Source organism: Ascaphus truei, chromosome 1 (assembly GCF_040206685.1).
Source record: "Ascaphus truei isolate aAscTru1 chromosome 1, aAscTru1.hap1, whole genome shotgun sequence".
Classification (NCBI taxonomy): Eukaryota; Metazoa; Chordata; class Amphibia; order Anura; family Ascaphidae; genus Ascaphus; species Ascaphus truei.
The window spans coordinates 477,065,868-477,084,181 of NC_134483.1; the positions used below are offsets into that span (position 1 = coordinate 477,065,868).

General features: G+C 44.1%; 1 protein-coding gene across 2 annotated transcripts in view; it reads left to right on the forward strand.

Annotated features, from left to right (window-relative positions):
• Positions 1-18,314, forward strand: part of RFC1 (replication factor C subunit 1) — a 93,916-nt gene that overhangs the window by 56,545 nt on the left and 19,057 nt on the right. For both annotated transcript variants that reach the window (XM_075567863.1, XM_075567864.1), the window contains 5 exons: positions 479-556; positions 6,997-7,074; positions 8,136-8,223; positions 16,563-16,858; positions 17,361-17,465. In XM_075567863.1, coding sequence (XP_075423978.1) covers positions 479-556; positions 6,997-7,074; positions 8,136-8,223; positions 16,563-16,858; positions 17,361-17,465 — 645 coding nt within the window. The remainder of the gene's footprint in view (positions 1-478; positions 557-6,996; positions 7,075-8,135; positions 8,224-16,562; positions 16,859-17,360; positions 17,466-18,314) is intronic.

The following is an 18,314-nucleotide window of genomic DNA, read 5'->3' on the forward strand; positions in this document are numbered from 1 at the left end:
AATCGCTATCCTTGTCAGAAGTGCAATATAAGATCTAAAATACAGTAATCGACATGAATCAATTGGTCGCATAACTATACGGGGCTGCCATCTTTGGCTTCTGCCCTGGCCACAATCACACATTCTTTGCCATTCTGAGCACGGGCATGCAGAGTGAGGGGTTAATCTATTGATCAAAAACTGTAATATCACATTTCTGTCTGATTATTAATTGGTCAACTTGACAGACTGGGCAAAAAAGTAAACATTACCATTTATACCTGCTTTACTATGTACAAACACTTTCAGTACTTGGCTAACAAATATGCAATATTTCTAATTCATGTGTAGATATGAAATACTGTGTGACATGCTTTTTCTGATACTTGGTTTGTGGGATGAAAATAGCGTTTGAGCAACATCTGACGTTTAAATGGTTAACAGAGATACAAGAGATGACTTGACTTGGTTCTGCGCCTGTTTTTCCTTCATGTCACAGCCCTCTGGGAGCAGTGATGATTCCACACTGGATGACGAGGCTATTGCTAAACAACTGCAGCTGGAAGAAGATAAAGAGGTGAGTACAGTCCACTCGGAGAATGTTACATGGCTCACCTCATCCAAGTGGTTATCTCGAGTTGCCCACTGAATATGGAGCTGCAAGCCCCCAACCTACAACAACTCCCCCCTTGTCTGAGGCTTTTCCTGCTCCATTTATAAAACACCTGATCCCACTCCCATTCCTTAGCCAGTCTTCCCCCTCACATCCCTTCACCTGTTTTGTCAAAGATTTCTATGTGACAATAGCTCCTGCGCCTATTCCCGGCTCCATCTCTCCCCTGATCCCACTTCCTCTCGTTGGCCTGTCTTCCCTCTCACACGCCTTCACCTGAAATCCCTGCCCTCCTCTTTGTTCCAACCGTGTTCTTACTGTAAGCGTCCATTCTCAATACTGCAAATGTCACTTTTTTTTTGAAAACCAAATGGAAGCTCTGCAGTGACTCTCACCCTTTAAAAAATATATATTTTAATAACTTTTCTATTTTGAGGGGCGAGGGGACAAGAAAATGGTTTTGCTCATGGGAAACAATGATCTAGATGAGTGATTTCATATGATCTTAAAGACGCAAACCAAGCAGCTTTTGGAAAAAAAAACTTTTTTTAATTCTATTTAGCCTTTGAATTACCTTGATTTTTAAAACTAATTACCTAAGCTGACGATTTTAAATTGGTCTCCTGTGATTGATCAGGAACATCCTGCTTCCCAGGGTTCACTAAATGGCTGCCTTAATGTTTCAAATAAAGCCTTCAGTCCGTGTAACTCAGCAGCTACAATGTATTCTTATATTACTAAGTTAACATTGTCTATTGTTACAGTTTACAGCTCTAACTGCTAGGAATATTGGCAAAGATTATCACAAACAGGAAAGTGTTACAAATATCTTGCACTGCTGGGAAGTGTGCTAAAACCTGCTATAGAAATCAAAAGATTCTCCGTATATTAAAACTGATTACAATGGCATTGAGCTGATTTTTAAAATAAAAAAGGGTAGCAAGTTTTAGCTAATACTACAGAACTGATTTATTAAAAAAACAAACACATAGGATATTGCTTGGATTGACCCTTTGGAATAATTCAAAGTCTAATCACGCTCAGATTTATAAAATTATAGTATACGAAACATCAAACTTTGTCAATAAGTGTTCTATTTGTAACATTCATTGCAATCGCTACAAACGGCAGACCTGGACAGACAGATTTGACATGTAGTGCCATTAACCACAGATTTCCTGATTCAGATTCGGCCTTCTCGGAAAGTCATTCAATTTCCTGCTTTTGTGACCAAATTAAAGATTTCTTTTTCAGAAGTTAAAATGTGAGCATAGACGGCAGTGGCCAGCTTTTGGCTTACCCTGCGTGTTGTCCGGCATCCTTAAGTTGTTTGTGGAATGTATAAAACAAAAGTTGAACTGTGGATGTGTTTTTGAAAAACGAAAGGCCTTGCTATATCTGTTCTATTGATTTTTAAATGGTTAGCAACCTAAGGTTTAAGGGCTGTGCATCATCCAAGTATCCAATGGCCCGTTGAGCCTGTGTAACAAATGTCTACTTTTTCATTTTAATTCTGTATCTTCTAATATGATGCTTCAGATTTTAACAAGGTTAAGGGGGTACATGTGAGTGTGGAGTTTGTGATAAGTGCATTATAGTAGATCAGGTTGCCCATCGCTGTGATGACAGGGTTTAGCTAGGGCTCATACCTAACGGAGTAAAGAATGCTATAGCAGTGATCAGGGCTTCGTTATAAAGCGATTTTAGTCGGTGACGGGGGTGGTCATTTGAATACATTTCTGCAAAGCGATTTTATAGAAATGTCTCAAATGTAAAAAAAATACTGGAAGCTTTCCCAGGGAAGTCTGTGATAAGAATGAAAAAGCGAAGTAAAGACAACTTGAATAACAATAGGGGATTATACTGCTTAATGTGTTCAGACTTGTCACCCGCATTTATTTTTCTTCATCCTTTCTGCTTCGGCTGTCAAATGTTGAACCTTTCCATCTGCTTTTGCGTGATCAATTGTTTATCCCCTTAGAACAATGCTTACAGCAATCATTAAGCTACACTTATAGATCGCCTAGAAATCGAATAGTCTGAGAGGAACCTGTTAATGCTGGCTGATAAGGTGTGATTTGTAACCTAGAATAAAGTTTAATAACAATAAACAGGTTAGCGGTGTACAAGGCCATATGTTCTCTTTCCTCTGTGCAGATAAGAATAGGGCAACAATATGTTACCATGAGACCTGTCCTAGTTTAGAGCAGTGAATCATACGATCAAGTGCAAAACCAAGGGAAACACGTCCACATCTTGATGGGACTTTGCCAGAGGCACTTTACAATTCCAACGCTATTCTGATTGCAAAATGTCATTTCAGCAGCTCTGTTCTCAATGCGTGTGTCAGATTGTGCTGCATTTGTTAAAATGATTCAGTAATAGGCGCCAACTGTGTGTTCATGGCCAAAGTTCAGCACCATGTGAACAAGTAGGCTTCTGAAAAAAAAATTAGATAGATATAGATATATAGATAGTCCTAGAAGTGGTTTTCTTAATCTATCCCTATAAAAAATTGTTGTATAAACTCTTATTTAATTTCTATACCTTCGTGCGCCCCCCTCCCCCCCATCACCCCACCTATATTTTACACCACAGTTTTTTGTGAGCCAATATCAACGGCTATTTTTTCCACTGCATTTTATTGTAACTTTTAAATTGTATTTTGGGCTGGTTACCACTTCAGTTTAATAGATCAAAAAAAATGTCATACGGTATGTTAATTGGATAAGGTGCATTAAAAGTGGTATGTTTTTGTACCTTAAAATGTTTATTAAATATTTTAAAACAATTGCTTATCCCTAAAATATTAAAATGGTAATTTACACCATCCAATACAATTACTTGTTGACAAATGCCTGCTGTGAAATGCTGCCATCTGATTTAATGCCATCTGTGATCTGATTTAATATCGGCCTGAAATACCAAGTAGCCAGCCAAGAATAACGTAACAGTCTAATTGGCTTCCACAAACAAATATAACTGTACAATAGCAAGGCATTGCTTAATTTTTTGGGAAGTTATTCAAAGTGAAATATTTTATGGTCCTCTAAATATCCTGAGCTCACCATGTCATTATCAAAAGTCTGTAAGGGTTGTTGGAGAGGAAGGCTCTGTGCAAGTACAGCAAAACCGTGACATACGGTTTCAGAGTTGGAAGTTTCTAAGCTGATCTTCCGTTCTCCCTCTATCACATGCCCTCTCGATCCCCTCCCCTCACACCTTTCTCAGATCTCTTACTTCTGTCTTTGTCCCCACTCTCGCCCACATCTTCAATTCCTCCCTGACCTCTGGCACTTCCCCTTCCTTTACGCATGCAGTGGTCACACCTATTCTCAAACACAACGTAGACCCTATGTGCCTCTATCTCCCTCCTGCCTTTTCCCTCCAAATTGGTAGAACGTCTCGTGTTCTCCTGTATGATCAACCTTCTTAATTCCCATTCTCTCCTGGACCAGTTACAATCGGAATTTAGTGCAGCTCACTCAGCAGAGTGTGTACTTACTAAACTAGTCAATGATCTACATCAGGGGTGCTTAAAGTGGGGGCTGCTAGATGTTCTGGGGGGTGGGGAGCAGCTGCCGAGGCCCCTGCGCTTCCCTGAAGGCATTTAATTAAATGCCGGGGAACCACGTGAGGCATGTGTAAATTTCCTTACCTTGGTGTTGGGTGATGCGTTGCCGTGGCAACCCGACGTGCGCCGTCACATTGCCATGGCAACATGACACATGACCCCTCAGTGTCGTTTGACGGCAGGGGGGGGAGCAGGCAGCGGGGCGAAGGGGGAAAAGTTTCCGCACCCCCTGATCTACATGAAGCTAAATTCCAAGGAGCCTTTTCCCGTACTAATCCTACTCGATCTCTGCTGCGTTTGATACTGTCGCTCACTCTCCTGCAAATTCGAAACTCTCATGGTATCGGCAACAAAGCCTGGTTTTCATCTTACCTCTCATCGTATATTTTCTGTCTCAGTTGCTAACATGTCTTCGTCTTATGTTACATAGTTTCATTGTTACATAGTACATGAGGTAGAAAAAAGACTTGTCCATCAAGTTTAACCTATGCTAAATTTAGACGACATACTTATCCTATATTTGTATTAACAGTATATCCAGATCCAGAGGAAGGCAAACAAAAAACCATCTGAAATATCTTCTAATGATGACTGAGAAGGGGAAAAATACATTATTTCCTGACTCCAAATATTGGCAATAGGATTACTTCCTGGATCAACATCCTTCCCATGTTTACTTATTTGGTATATCTCTGTATACCTTTCCTTTCTAAAAAGATGTCCAACCTTTTCTTCTTCTTCTTTTTTTTTTAACGAGATCTTTTGTATCTGCCATCACAGTCTCCATGGGTAATGAATTCCACATTTTAACAGCCCTTACTGTAAAGAACACTTTACTTTGTTGCTGGTGAAATTTCCTTTCCTCCAACCTTAATATATATGACCTGTGTCTTTGTACTGCTCTCGGGATGAATAGTTCGGGGGTTTTTTTTTTTTGGTTTTTTTTCTCCCAAACATTCTTTATTTGTTTTTCAGTCATATTCAGGGTATGAATAGTTCTTTTGAAAGCTTTTATTGTCCCTGATTATATGTATATAGTTATCATATCCCCTCTTAGACACCTCCCCTAATGTAAACAAATCTAATTTAGCTAGCCTCTCCTCGTAATTCAGATTTTTCCATCCCCTTTATTAATTTGGTGGCTCTTCTTTGCATTTTTTTCTAGTTCCACAATGTCTTTATGGAGTGTTGCCCAAAACTGTACTACATTTTTAAGGTGTGGTCTTTCTAACGTGTGTGTGTTTTACTTCCCTTCCATCCATTCCCTGTTTACTGCAAGATAACAACTTGTTTGCCTTTGCAGCTACTGCATGACATTGGGCACTATTTATAAGCCTGCTGTCTATAAATCCTTCTCCATCAAGGATTCTCATAATTTATCCCCATTTAAATTGTAAATTGTCTGTTTATTCTTTTTTCCAAAATGCATAACCGTACATTTATCTGTATTAAACCTCATCTGCCATTTACCTGCCCAAGTTTCCTGTCTATCCAAGTCCTTCTGGAGAGAAATTACATCTTGCTCTGATTCAACTACCTTACTCAATTTAGTGTCATCAGCAAAGATGGAGATTTTGCTCTCTATGCCAACCTCAAAGTCTTTAATTAACAAGTTAAAAAGCAGGGGGCCCAGTACCGATCCTTGAGGTACTCCACTCTCAACTTTAGCCCAACCTGAAAAAGTTCCATTTACGAAAACTGTTGTCTATCCTTCAACCAGTTTTCAATCCAGGTGCAAATATTTTTTTACAGAGTCCAATGTTGATCTGTCTATTGGTGTTCCTCTCCTTTTCTCTCTACATACTATCACTTGGTGACCTCATCAACTCTTTTGGCCTTAGATATCATCTCAATGCAGATGTTGCCCATATATATCTTTCCACTCCTGAAATCCAGTCCCAAGTTTGATTGCCTCTGGGCTATATCCTCATGGATGGTGCTCTGCCACCTTAAACTTAATATGTCTAAAACAGAGCTCATATTTCTCCCTAAATCTGGCCTAATACCACCCATTTCCATTACAGTAAACGGTCCTACCATTTATTCTGTTACCTAGGAGTGACTTTTCCTCCTCCATTCGCATTCGTGAAATGGCCAAAATTTGTCGCCTCTTCCTCAATATTGTCAAGATACAGCTTTTTCTCTGACAATCTACTCCTCAAATGCTAATGCATGTCCTTATCCTCTCCCGTCTGGATTATTGTAACATACTGCAAACAAGCCTCTTTCTCCCTTGCAATCAATCCAAAATTCAGCTGCTAGTATAATTTCACTTTCCCCCCAAAACTGTATCCGCTCGTCTTCTCCTTTATAAATCCCTCTCCTGGCCTCCCATCAAATTGTTGAACGCCTACAAAATTCTCCTCTTCTTTTAAGGCTTTCCACTCATCTGCTCCTCCCTACATATCTGCTTTAGTCTCTCGCTATGCCCCAGCTCTGTACCCAGAACGGTCTCCTCTCCACAACTTTCTCCTCTACAGCACTCTCTTGCCTTAAACCCCTTTCCCTCACTGCACCTTACCCATGGAACTCCCTCATACTCTGTATATGTCAAGGACCTTCTCTCCTCACCTTCAAGACAAACCTGAAAATTCACCTCTTAAATGAAGCATCCCAATAGGCTGGAAAAATGGCTACTGTCCTTCCAACCATTGTGGCCAAGCACTGTCATCTACTGCACTTATTCCCCCACCTGCTGTCTCTACAAGTTTCCCAACATTCCACTTCGATTGTAAGCTCTCTGGATCAGGGATTTCCTGTCTGACGCACGTACCTACCCAGAGTTAAAAATAAAATAATATATTTATTTATTTTTTGCGCCCTCTCTTAGCTGGAAAAACAGATGCACGAGGATGAGGAATTTGCCCGGACTTTGGCAATGTTGGATGAAGCACCAAAGAACAAGAAGGTGAGTTTAAAGCACCCACTCATCGATAAATGTCTTAACTGTCACAGTCCTTAATTCGAGCATTCGCAGAGTGCCCCCAAAACTTATTTGAATGGTACTGTTCAGAATTGGCATATTCTTCATACACCCTCAGAATTGGCATATTCTGCTCTGCTTATAGTAGTACGCCTGTATTGTATTTTCAGTGGCACAATTAATCTGAGTGTCTTATTCATGAACTGGACCAAAAACACACTACATCAACATTTCAGGGGGGCAATTCTAACAAGCAAAAGAACAAACAATAGGGGAGCACACAATGAGCCAATTCTAACAGTCCTGAGCGATCAGTGATGCACTATGGGGCAGATTCATCAAGTGCCGGCACGTGTTGGGGCACACGATTCTCGATTCGTCGGTGGGAGTTGACGCCAGAAGCCGTGCACGCGATGAATCTGCTCCTAGGAGTGCTCTTGCATGTCACTAACCAAAGCACTGGCGGCAGTAGAAGCACAGTATGCAGTGTGATTATGGGGTAAGTCAGGTTTGGCGACCTGTCTGAGACATGTCAATGTGCTCACAGGTGTTCTTTCCCATTACTAAAGATTTAGTGAAACTACAGCCTCTCTGATAATTGCATTTGAACAGATTGCATCCCAACTCCAATAGCCCTACTGATGCATTAATAAGAAAAAAAATATTAATGTTAAAGTTTTAACATGAAATTGCTCTGTACGTATATATCTGTATATTTCTAGCATTTGGCGACTACACATTAAGTGATGTAGTGTGCCTTCAAGGGAGATTCCAGTCACAGCCAAATATATTGGGAGATGAAGGGTTTGATTAAATTGTCTTCCGTACAAGACTTTTCAAGCAAACATATGTAATAAAGGTGCAGTCCATAACGGCATTAAAATGAGCCTTACATTGCTGTAAGCACTCGTAATATAATTATCAAAATATTGTGTGTGTGTGTGTGTGTGTGTGTGTGTGTGTGTGTGTGTGTGTGTGTCTCGGAGTCCTATTAAGGCATCTCTGCTTTATGAAACAATTTTTTTTTTTGCATCCAAATTATTTAGGCCCGGAAGGACTCTGGAGAGAAGCAGATATCTTCAACCTCTAAAATTAGTCCAACGAAGGCTGAAAAACATCCACCTCCACCCTCAGGTAATGGTTTAACATGGTTATGAAAGCATAGGAGGCTACACAAATCATTACTGCACTTGGATAGGCTTCCTGGTTCTCTGAGATAAAGGTACTTTGGTTTGGCCATATCTGACTGTTAGTACCGCTGCCTTCATACACCCTTTAACTATCCAAAGAGTGGGACAGATCAATATTGTGTCTTAAGGAACATGTTTCATAGCATTCTTTATATAAAGGGAGACGAAAATAACAGTGAAGCATCGTTTAACTGAATTACCGAGTAAGGGAATGAATAAAACCTTGATTTAAATGAGATTTGCACTGCCGTCTTAAACAGCACGAGCACATTCCTTAGCAGCTTTTGAAAACGGACTCGAGTTATTTGTTTTTCAGCCAGCTATATAGAGACCTGTAAAAGGACACAACTCTCTACCTACCCAACAGAAACGGTAATGAACTATGAGCCTGCAGAAACGCTGTAACACACGGTTCATTTATACAATGATTTACCAGGAAGTAATAATACATTGAGAGTTACCTCTCATTTTTACATATGTCCTGGCTGGGTACAGAGTTATGTTGGCAATAAAAGGTTATTGCGAACTGGCTTCGGTCTGGAAACAAGCGGTATTCCCTCCATTCCCAAAATCAAGAACATGCTAGGATTTATATGCAACATGGAAAAACTAACAGGGCTAGCAAATGTATTTATTTATAAAATGTTTTACCAGGAAGTAATACATTGAGAGTAATCTCTCGTTTTCAAGTATGTCCTTGGCACAGAGTTAAGATGACAAATAAATACATGGTTACAATACACAGTTACATAAGTGAACAGGGTATACATTATATACAAGACATTGCATGCACTGACACCTATTTCTAGCAGGAAGCGGTGTACGCTTGTTACTGGTAATTGAGCCTGTCCGACAACTTGTGTTCACTGCTTCCTGTAGAAACAAGTTTTGAGAAGGTTTGCCACAGCATCAACATAAGAAATAGGTTTAGGTTACTCGCAATACTACCAACTCTGCAACATTTTCAACCTATGATACTACAGCCCTATAGATTTGTTTTTCTCTGGTGTCTCTCCCTGACGGTTCATCACCTCTGTGGTTAAGGCCACTCCCAGCTAGAGGTAGGACACAGGTCAGCGATTTTAAATGGTGACGTATAAACAGTGCCGTGTAAATAAGTCCTTCTCTACCCTCTGTTGTGTGTGCCCTAACAACTTGGAGGTGGACATTTTGTGTTTCACCAGTGGTGTACTGCAGTACAAGGTTCATACATGGGAAGCAGTTTGCCCCTGAGACTCCTCCTTATGGTTGCATTCTTGCTACCATGGGGGTATATTCTCCTTTTTCAGAGGTACCCTTTTCTGTCTACCAGTATGAGTTTTCAAGTTAGATGACCTTCAGCCACTAGACCCTGTCCCCCTTTTGTATTGGATTAGAAAAGAGGATTGGCCTGTGTCCGTAGGGGTAGTTGGATTTCCCAGGCTCACTTTGCCCACAACATTTCTGCGTGTCCCCACCTCCCCTTCAACCGCTGCCTCGTCACTTCTAGCATTGGAGCTGTTTTTTTGTGGGTCTTGTGAAATGTGTTTCTTGTCTACCTCTGACTAGGTCCGCCTTCCGACTGAGGCTCTGGAAATCCTTTTTGGCCAATCTTGCGTTCCCAGTAGGAGTCAGTGTTCCTCTGGTTCATAGGTAGGGTCCAGCTTGGGTTGGTAGGCCATATAGCGTGCATAGCTCTGCAAGATGACGTGCTTGAAAAAGTACCTTCTGAGATGGAGATTTTTAAAAAAAAATTTTTTTGTGGTTTGTCATCCATGATGGACACTTATGTAGCAGCAAGGAACAAAGCTTTTAAATTGTCAATAATGCAATTTCCTGCATTTTAATGAGACCTCTGGTAGATTCTGATGTTGACTGAACTGAATCTTCAGATGAAGGTGAGCTTAAAGAATAAACTTCATGTTTTTGTATAGAAGGAATTGACACATTTAAAGTAATCTTTTCCACAGCTATTAAGTGACTTGAAGAAACAATCCAGAAAATGTCTGGTCCATAGATTCGTCTTAGATTTAATCAATAATGAGTGAGAAACTGGAAAGGAAGACAAATGTGTTTAGAAGTTCCAGAAAAAAGTAACTCTTTACAGAACATTACGATACCTCTGGAAGACGACTCCTTCTTAATTTTAGCACCCAATTGACAAGAAGACGGAAGCCTTTTGAAGTAATTATTTGCCATAGTTGACACAGGATGTAGACCAGTTATATTGACAGCATATCGCTTCTCAGTTGAACAAACCACGATGGACAATGGATAAACCAGACTGTTCACCATCCTGATGCATTCCGCTGGACTCCGGAGTCGATCCTCAGGGCGACGTAAGCTTTGTTGGCCCTGAAGACCGCACACACCCCGTTGACATAGATTTATGGCTGTCCGGACAGCATCCTGGCCAGTTCTCAACCACTGTCACTCTGTCCTTCCTAAAGGCAGCCCTAAATCTAATGGGATCAAGCAGCCTCCTAGGCTGCCTCGGGCCCACCACTCTGTTTAAGGGGTGGTGGGGCGCCTCCAATCTGAACCTGAATCACCCTATGATCTGTCCATAGGGGGCAGGAAAACTTCATGTATGGTACTGCGAAGGGTCATATACACAAGACGACCCTGGGCCCAGGGTGGGAGGTACAGATATAAGATTGTACTGAAATATCACGGCTACTTCTCTTCTCCTCCCCTCCCCCCTTCCCTATCTCTTACTCTCCCTAGGAACATGCAACACAGAGTACCCGTCTGGGACTAGGCCATCCAAAGGAATTTCAATCCCAGCAGTTTGTCAGGTCTCTGCTAAATACTAGATGTGGTTGACCTAAGACAATCGTCTCACGCACCAGTGGGGCACAGTGGACGACTGACCTAGCATTTATTTTATAGGCATGATATTTTGAGGGCATTCATTTGATTTCATAATCATATCTCATCACAGTATTGAGTGGCACAAGCTGTTTTTTTTTTTTTTTTTTAAATAACAGCTCTTTATTGAGGTTTCATGTTTTCACACAATGTTGCTATTTTTGTCATCACCAGAGTTTTAATGTGAATCTTCTAGGCTCACTGCTTCCAACACTCAGGACAATGGATACATAGTTTACAAAGATACATTTGAGCAAATGTCAGTAAACCAACCTCACACTGATGAGACCCATCAAGGTTGAAACATGTCTGTGAGTGGGTTAACTGACTTTGCATCTCCCAAGTCCTTGCTTAAAAGCTGTGTTTAAAGCAGCATGCATTGACTAAGGGTTGCTCATGTAATGTGAGCATGAGATAAAAAGTTGCACTGTGTGCTCATTTGCATGTCATTTCCCAGAATCCCTTGCTGCAGTGGAAGCGCTGTATGCTGGGTGACAATGGGGAAAGACAGGGTTGCAGACCTGTCTAAGACATGCAAATGAACATACAGTAATATTTACAGTTGCTTTATGCTTTACTGTGGAGGGTTTTTGTCACTTTTTTTACCCACCATAACCTTAATGACAGTGGTGATTACCTAGTCTAGTCTCAAACTTGCTTTGCCATTAAGACCAGCCTCACACTGATGATACCCATCAAGGTTGAAACATGTCTGTGAGTGGGTCTAATGGCTTTGCATCTCATTCCAGCCTCTGTTTAAAAGCTGTGTTTAAAACAGCATGCAGTGGCTTGAGGATTGGCTTGTGTAATATGAGCTTGAGACAAAAGGTGGCACTGAGTGCTCATTTGCATGTCATTTCCCAGAATCCCTTGCTGCAGTGGAAGCGCTGTATGCTGGGTGACAATGGGGAAAGACAGGGTTGCAGACCTGTCTAAGACATGCAAATGAACATACAGTAATATTTACAGTTGCTATACAGGCATACCCCGGTTTAAGGACGCTCACTTTAAGTACACTCGCGAGTAAGTACATATCGCTCAATAGGCAAATCCCAGCTCACGCATGCGCCTGTCAGCACGTCCTGAACAGCAATACCGGCTCCCTACCTGTACCGAAGCTGTGCGCAAGCAGGGAGACTATAGAGCCTGTTACAAATGCGTTATTTACATCAGTTATGCACGTATATGATGTTTGCAGTACAGTACATGCACCGATAAGTGGGAAAAGGTAGTGCTTCACTTTAAGTACATTTTCGCTTTACATACATGCTCCGGTCCCATTGCGTACGTTAATGCGGGGTATGCCTGTATATATATATATATATATATATATATAAAATCAACATGCCCTTCCCACCTCTAAGGCAATAGGGACAGGGTCCCTATTATTGTCCCGACCTCTGACTGTGTAAAGACATTAGCCGCAGTGTCACTTTATTCAGAGTGTGTGGGGACAGCGCGCTTCCCTGGTGTTGGGGCCCGGTGGTGCACATGAACGATACCTCCCTGGTCTCGGTCCAGACCAGATCACAACCGCAACCAGTATTCCACGACGTGGCTCCGCGGCGCGATAATGTGCTTCTTTCAGAGATGAGTCCTCAGGCCGATCAACAGTGTCTGCTACCGTTGCATAGGTCAGGCTGTTCTGCACTTCAGACAAGGTCCTGCAGACACACACACACACACACACACACACACACACACACACACACACACACTAACTTTTCACGATCCGTCTCACACACACACCAACTGCAGCGGCAACATCCTGCAGCTAATATCCCTTTCTGTATACTGTACTACTGGGGAAATGTCCCTATCTCTAGTCTTACCCTGCTGTACACCTCTCAGCAGACCTACTGTGGCTTAGGGCAGCGTTTCCCAAATGGTGGGTCGCGACCCGGCACCGGGCCACGGCACCAAAATTACCGGGTCGCAGCGAGGCTGGCCGCGCGGTGTCTCCTCCCAGCCCCCCCCCCCGCTAGAGTTAAAAAAAATAGCAGCGATTCCCCCTGCGGTCCCGCGCGCATGCGCAGGGCAAGCAGGGACCGCTCCCTTCCTCCCCCCCGCTCCCAACGTGGGACGGAGGAGGAAGTACTAGCTCCTCTGCGGCCCGCTTCCTCCCGCGACCCGCTTCCAGAGCTCACCTCCCGTGGCACCCCCTCCCGAGCCCACCTCCCGGGGCACCCCCTCCCGAGCCCACCTCCCGTGCCACCCCCTCCCGAGCCCACCTCCCGTGCCCCCAAGCCCACCTCCCGTCCCGGGTAGCAGGGGATATCGGGGGCAGCAGGGGAAAGCGTCCGGCCTCAAGGTAAGTCACCCCACCCACCCAGTCATTGTCACCCACCCAGTCACTGTCACCCACCCAGTCACTGTCACCCACCCACCCAGTCACTGTCAAAGTCACTGTCACCCACCCAGTCACTGTCACCCACCCAGTCACTGTCACCCACCCAGTCACTGTCACCCACCCACCATCTCCCACCCACCCAGTCACTCACCCACCGTCTCCCACACACCCACCCAGTCACTGCCTCCCACCCAAGTGTCCCAGTCCACCCTCCCAGTCCCCCCCTCCCCCACCCACCCAGTCCCCCCTCCCACCCAGTCCCAGTCCCCCCTCCCACCCAGTCCCAGTCCCCCCTCCCACCAACCCAGTCCCCCCTCCCACCCAGTCCCAGACCCCCCTCCCACCCACCCAGTCCTAGTCCCCCCCACCCAGTCCCCAGTCCCACCCAGTCCCAGTCCCCCCTCCCACCCACCCAGTCCCCCCTCCCACCCACCCAGTCCCCTCTCCCACCCACCCAGTCCCAGTCCCCTCTCCCACCCACCCAGTCCCAGTCCCCTCTCCCACCCACCCAGTTCCAGTCTCCCCTCCCACCGTCCCAGTCCCCCCTCCCACCCAGTCCCCCCTCCCCCCAGGCCCCCCTCCCCCCTCCCACCCAGTCCCCCTCCCCCCACCCAGTCCCCCCTCCCACCAGTCCCTCCTCCCCCCCAGTCCCCCCTCCCCCCTCCCACCCAGTCCCCCCTCCCCCTCCCACCCAGTCCCCCTCCCACCCACCCAGTCCCCCCCAGTCCCAGTCACCCCTCCCCACCCCAGTCCCCCCCTCCCAACCCACCCAGTCCCAGTCCCCCCCTGTCCCAGTCCCCCCTTCCCCCCCCAGTGCCCCCTCTCCCCTCCCACCCAGTACAAAATCCCCACCCAGTCCCCCCCCTCCCACCCACCCAGTCCCACCCTCCCACCCACCCAGTCCCCCCCTCCTCCCACCCACCCACCCACCCAGTCCCTGCCCCCCCCCCTCCAGTCACTCACATCCGTCATTGCCTGTAATTCACTGTTTGTGTCTGTGTACGTATAGGGGAGAGCGAGTGTGTGTGTGTGTATCAGGGGCTGTGTGTGTTTGTGTATCTGTATCTGTGTCAGTGTGTGTGTGTGTGTGTGTGTGTGTGTGTGTGTGTGTGTGTGTATATATCAGTGTGTGTGTTTGTGTGTGTGTGTATCAGTATCAGTGTGTGTGTGTATCAGTGTCTGGGTGTATCAGTGTGTGTGTGTGTGTGTGTGTGTGTATCAGTGTCTGTGTGTGTGTGTATCAGTGTCTCTGTGTGTGTGTAGCAGTGTCTGTGTGTGTAGCAGTGTCTCTGTGTGTGTATCAGTGTGTGTGTGTGTGTGTGTGTGTGTGTAGCAGTGTCTCTGTGTGGCTGCGTGTGTGTGTGTCAGTGGCTGCGTGTGTGTGTTTATCAGTGGCTGTGTGTGTATCCGTGTGTGCGTGTGTCAGTGGCTGCGTGTGTCAGTGGCTGCGTGTGTATCAGTGGCTGTGTGTGTGTCTGTGCAGGCCCTATAGGCGATAACATTTTTAGTGGGTCACGAAGGAGAAGTTCAAAAATAACCGGGTCACGGAAAAAAAAGTTTGGGAAACCCTGGCTTAGGGGATCTATCTAGGACAAGGGGGGAAACTCTCTGGCCTAGTCCAAGGGACACACTCTCCCTGGACCCTACCTTCCCCCTCTGTGTCCTGATCCCAACTCCCTGAACTGTCCTCATCTTCAAATCCTCTCCCTCTGTCTCTATTCAAAAATCTCTCAACTGCCACTAACATCTCACATCCTCAGGTTGCCTAGCAACATAACTGCGGCCTCTGAAGCAGAGCGATGCTAACTGCTCTTATTCAAAACTGCCCTATTACTATTACTACCTATTACTATTACTACCTATTACTATTACTACCTATTACTGTTACTACCTATTACTGTTACTACCTATTGACTTGTAGTTCCGTACAGAGCCTTCCCTGTAATGGCCGCCACACCTGCACTACTATTGCGCATGCACGAAGCTCCCTAATGGCCGCCGCGCATGCTATCCGTTCTGCGCATTTCCGAGCCCTGCGCGCGCGCACAGCAAACATGGCGGCGCCCTGCCGTCGCCCTCCCTAAAACACGAGGTAAGGGGGAAAACGGAAGCCCGGGGGAATCGGAGGGTACCTGGCTACGTGTGTGTGTGCGTGTATGTGGATTGATCCCTTAAGACTGCTTCAATAGTACAGCCTTTCTAAGGCATTCAAAGTCATTTAGAGCGATTACTTGGTGTACAGTATTACTGCATTGACATGGGGTAAACAAATGTTTTATTTTGACAAAGGTCAACAGTTTTTAATTGTGTGCTGTTGCAACGTTTATTATTAAACATTACGCTGTATGATACAGAGTGCAGATTGTAGAAGAGACCTTTTATCTTTATTATCCATTTGCATATTTAAATCTCACACTCCATAAAAGATTTTCACACTGTCATGGAGAGACGTAAGGTAAATGATTTCTTAGGCCGTGCGTATAGTGCCACGACGGGCGACGCAAAGTCGCCCAAAAACAAATACATTGCCGCTGCTGCGTGCGCTTATAGTAAGCGCGATGGCGACAATGTGGCGGAGCGACGTCGCCAAATTTGGTAGCTGGCAATATTTGATTTTTCAAGGGCTGTCGCCTCATGTGACAGCTCCTTAACCAATCAAATGCCAGAAAGCCCGCGCCGCCGCAAAGCGAAATATAACTTTCGCTAGCGGCGACAGGTGACGTCGCCTGTCGCGGGCACTATACGCGCAGCCTTACCAATAAATTAACTTCTCGTAGTGTCTCCATGACTGGTTGATTGGTTCCCACACCAGAGTAGTTCTGGTGGCGTTTTGTTTTGTTTTTTTGTTTCTATAAATTTGGGTTTTTGGAAGGTCGACTAGATGTGTAACTGATGGTTCGGGGAAAGAGAGTATCATTGCACTGTGAAGTCCACTGACCTTTCCCACCTCTGTCTGGAAACGGCATAAAATGCCGAGATGATGCACTGTCATTGCGGGACTACAAGAAATTCATTTATTGGTAATATTTTTCATGACATTTTTAGTGATTTTGTCACTCAAACTCCTCCATATTGTGTTGCAGCCAGAGCACTAAGCTTGTCGGAGGAAACAAAGAGTAGCAAGGAAAAAAATCACCTAACATTTGAGGACACAAAGCCTTCGCGTTCACATTCTGACTCCTCGTCTGCACACGTTGGGAAGCCGGCATCGGATAAAGCTGCGCCTCTGAAGGCCAGCTCAAAGCTGGCAATCCTGAAACAAATGGATGAAGCCCAGAGAAATGAAAAGGAGGCCTCTACTGCAGCAACAAAAGAAAAGCCTATTTCCCCAAAGGTGGAGCAGAGAACGCCAGCAAAAACTTCTCCTCACAAATCGGGGGTAAGACCTCCCTCCATTCGTAGCTTAGCTTTTACTTTTTGTGGTGTGTAAAGAGCATAGTATGTTGCCACCCTTTCACGTCGTTAAAGCTGCAGTTCAAGCTCCCGTGTTTTTTTTTATTTTTTACTTTTAATAGTTTCATGTGGGCAATCTCTACTTAACTAAAGAACTGCATAGCTGCCGGTCAATTCGTTCTCCGTCTATTGATCGACAAAGTTTGGCGACATCTTTAAATATGGGGAATGTAAATGGTTGCTATAGGAACAAGCATGCTTGTTAAAATAGAATACAAGAAAATTGGTCTTTCAAAGTTGTTGTTTTTTTAAACAGAAAATGCTAAAAGTATTTTTTCTTACTACAGAACTGATTTATTAAAAAAAACACACATGCAGGATATTGCTTGAACTGCAGCTTTAAGGACAAAGAATCAGTTACCAGAATTGTTTTCCCCTAAAAGCTGTATGCTTCCTGTTTAATAAAGTTTTTTTAATCTTATTCCAAGTCGAGTCCTGAGGACTCTGAGAAGAAGCGGGCCAATTATCAGAAGTATCGGAATTTTCTTAATCGTGAAGGTCCAAAAGCACTGGGCTCCAAGGAGGTTCCGAAGGTAAATGACAAGTACATGACTGGGTTATGTTCTCTCTGTTAAGATGGCTGGAGACTTGGAACATACGTCCACATAATGGGTTTGCTGCGAATTATAATCATACTGTGCAGAACCTTTCTATCCGGAAGACTATTGGAATAATTTTTTTTTTTTTTTACATAGTTGGCCATTATTTATAAGCCATAACATTTTAGCCATGAAATGATGCATCAAACATGTTTGTGCTTCTTATTTCAGAGGCGAGCAAACAAACATTCTGTAGAATTAAAACTACTAGTTTTGGTTACAGACATACAGTTTTAACTCTGTACTTTTATCGCTTCTAGCTGCTGGAGAGTACCGTAACGTATTTGTTTTACATGGTGGCTTTAGAATAAAATGAGTTTTGCTGTAAAATGACCTGCCTTAACGCACTTTTTTTTGCTTGAGGCACCCATCTTTTGTTTTTATTTGTGCACCTATGTTGTGGATGTCTTAATCTTTCCACACAACCATCACTCTGAATAAGGCATAATAGCCATTTCATTCAGTATGCTTTTGCTCCCATAGCATTTGAAAAGCCTTGATGGCATCCAGTCATATTTTTGCATCAAGCATCATAATTGGTCTACATTTAAAGGGGTGTTTAGTTTTCCAAAAACACAGACAAAGCAACACTTAACATTTGTACTAACAGGATTAAGAAATGGTATTGGCGGGAAATCCATGTACTGCTTAAAACGTGAGATTTAGGATGGGCAAATCCTTCTCTACTTCAGCATTTTGCAAACGTTCAAGCAGTGTATCCGATTCTATACATCTTTATAGCCTCATAATAGAATTTGATGTCATGGAATAGAAAATCGGTTC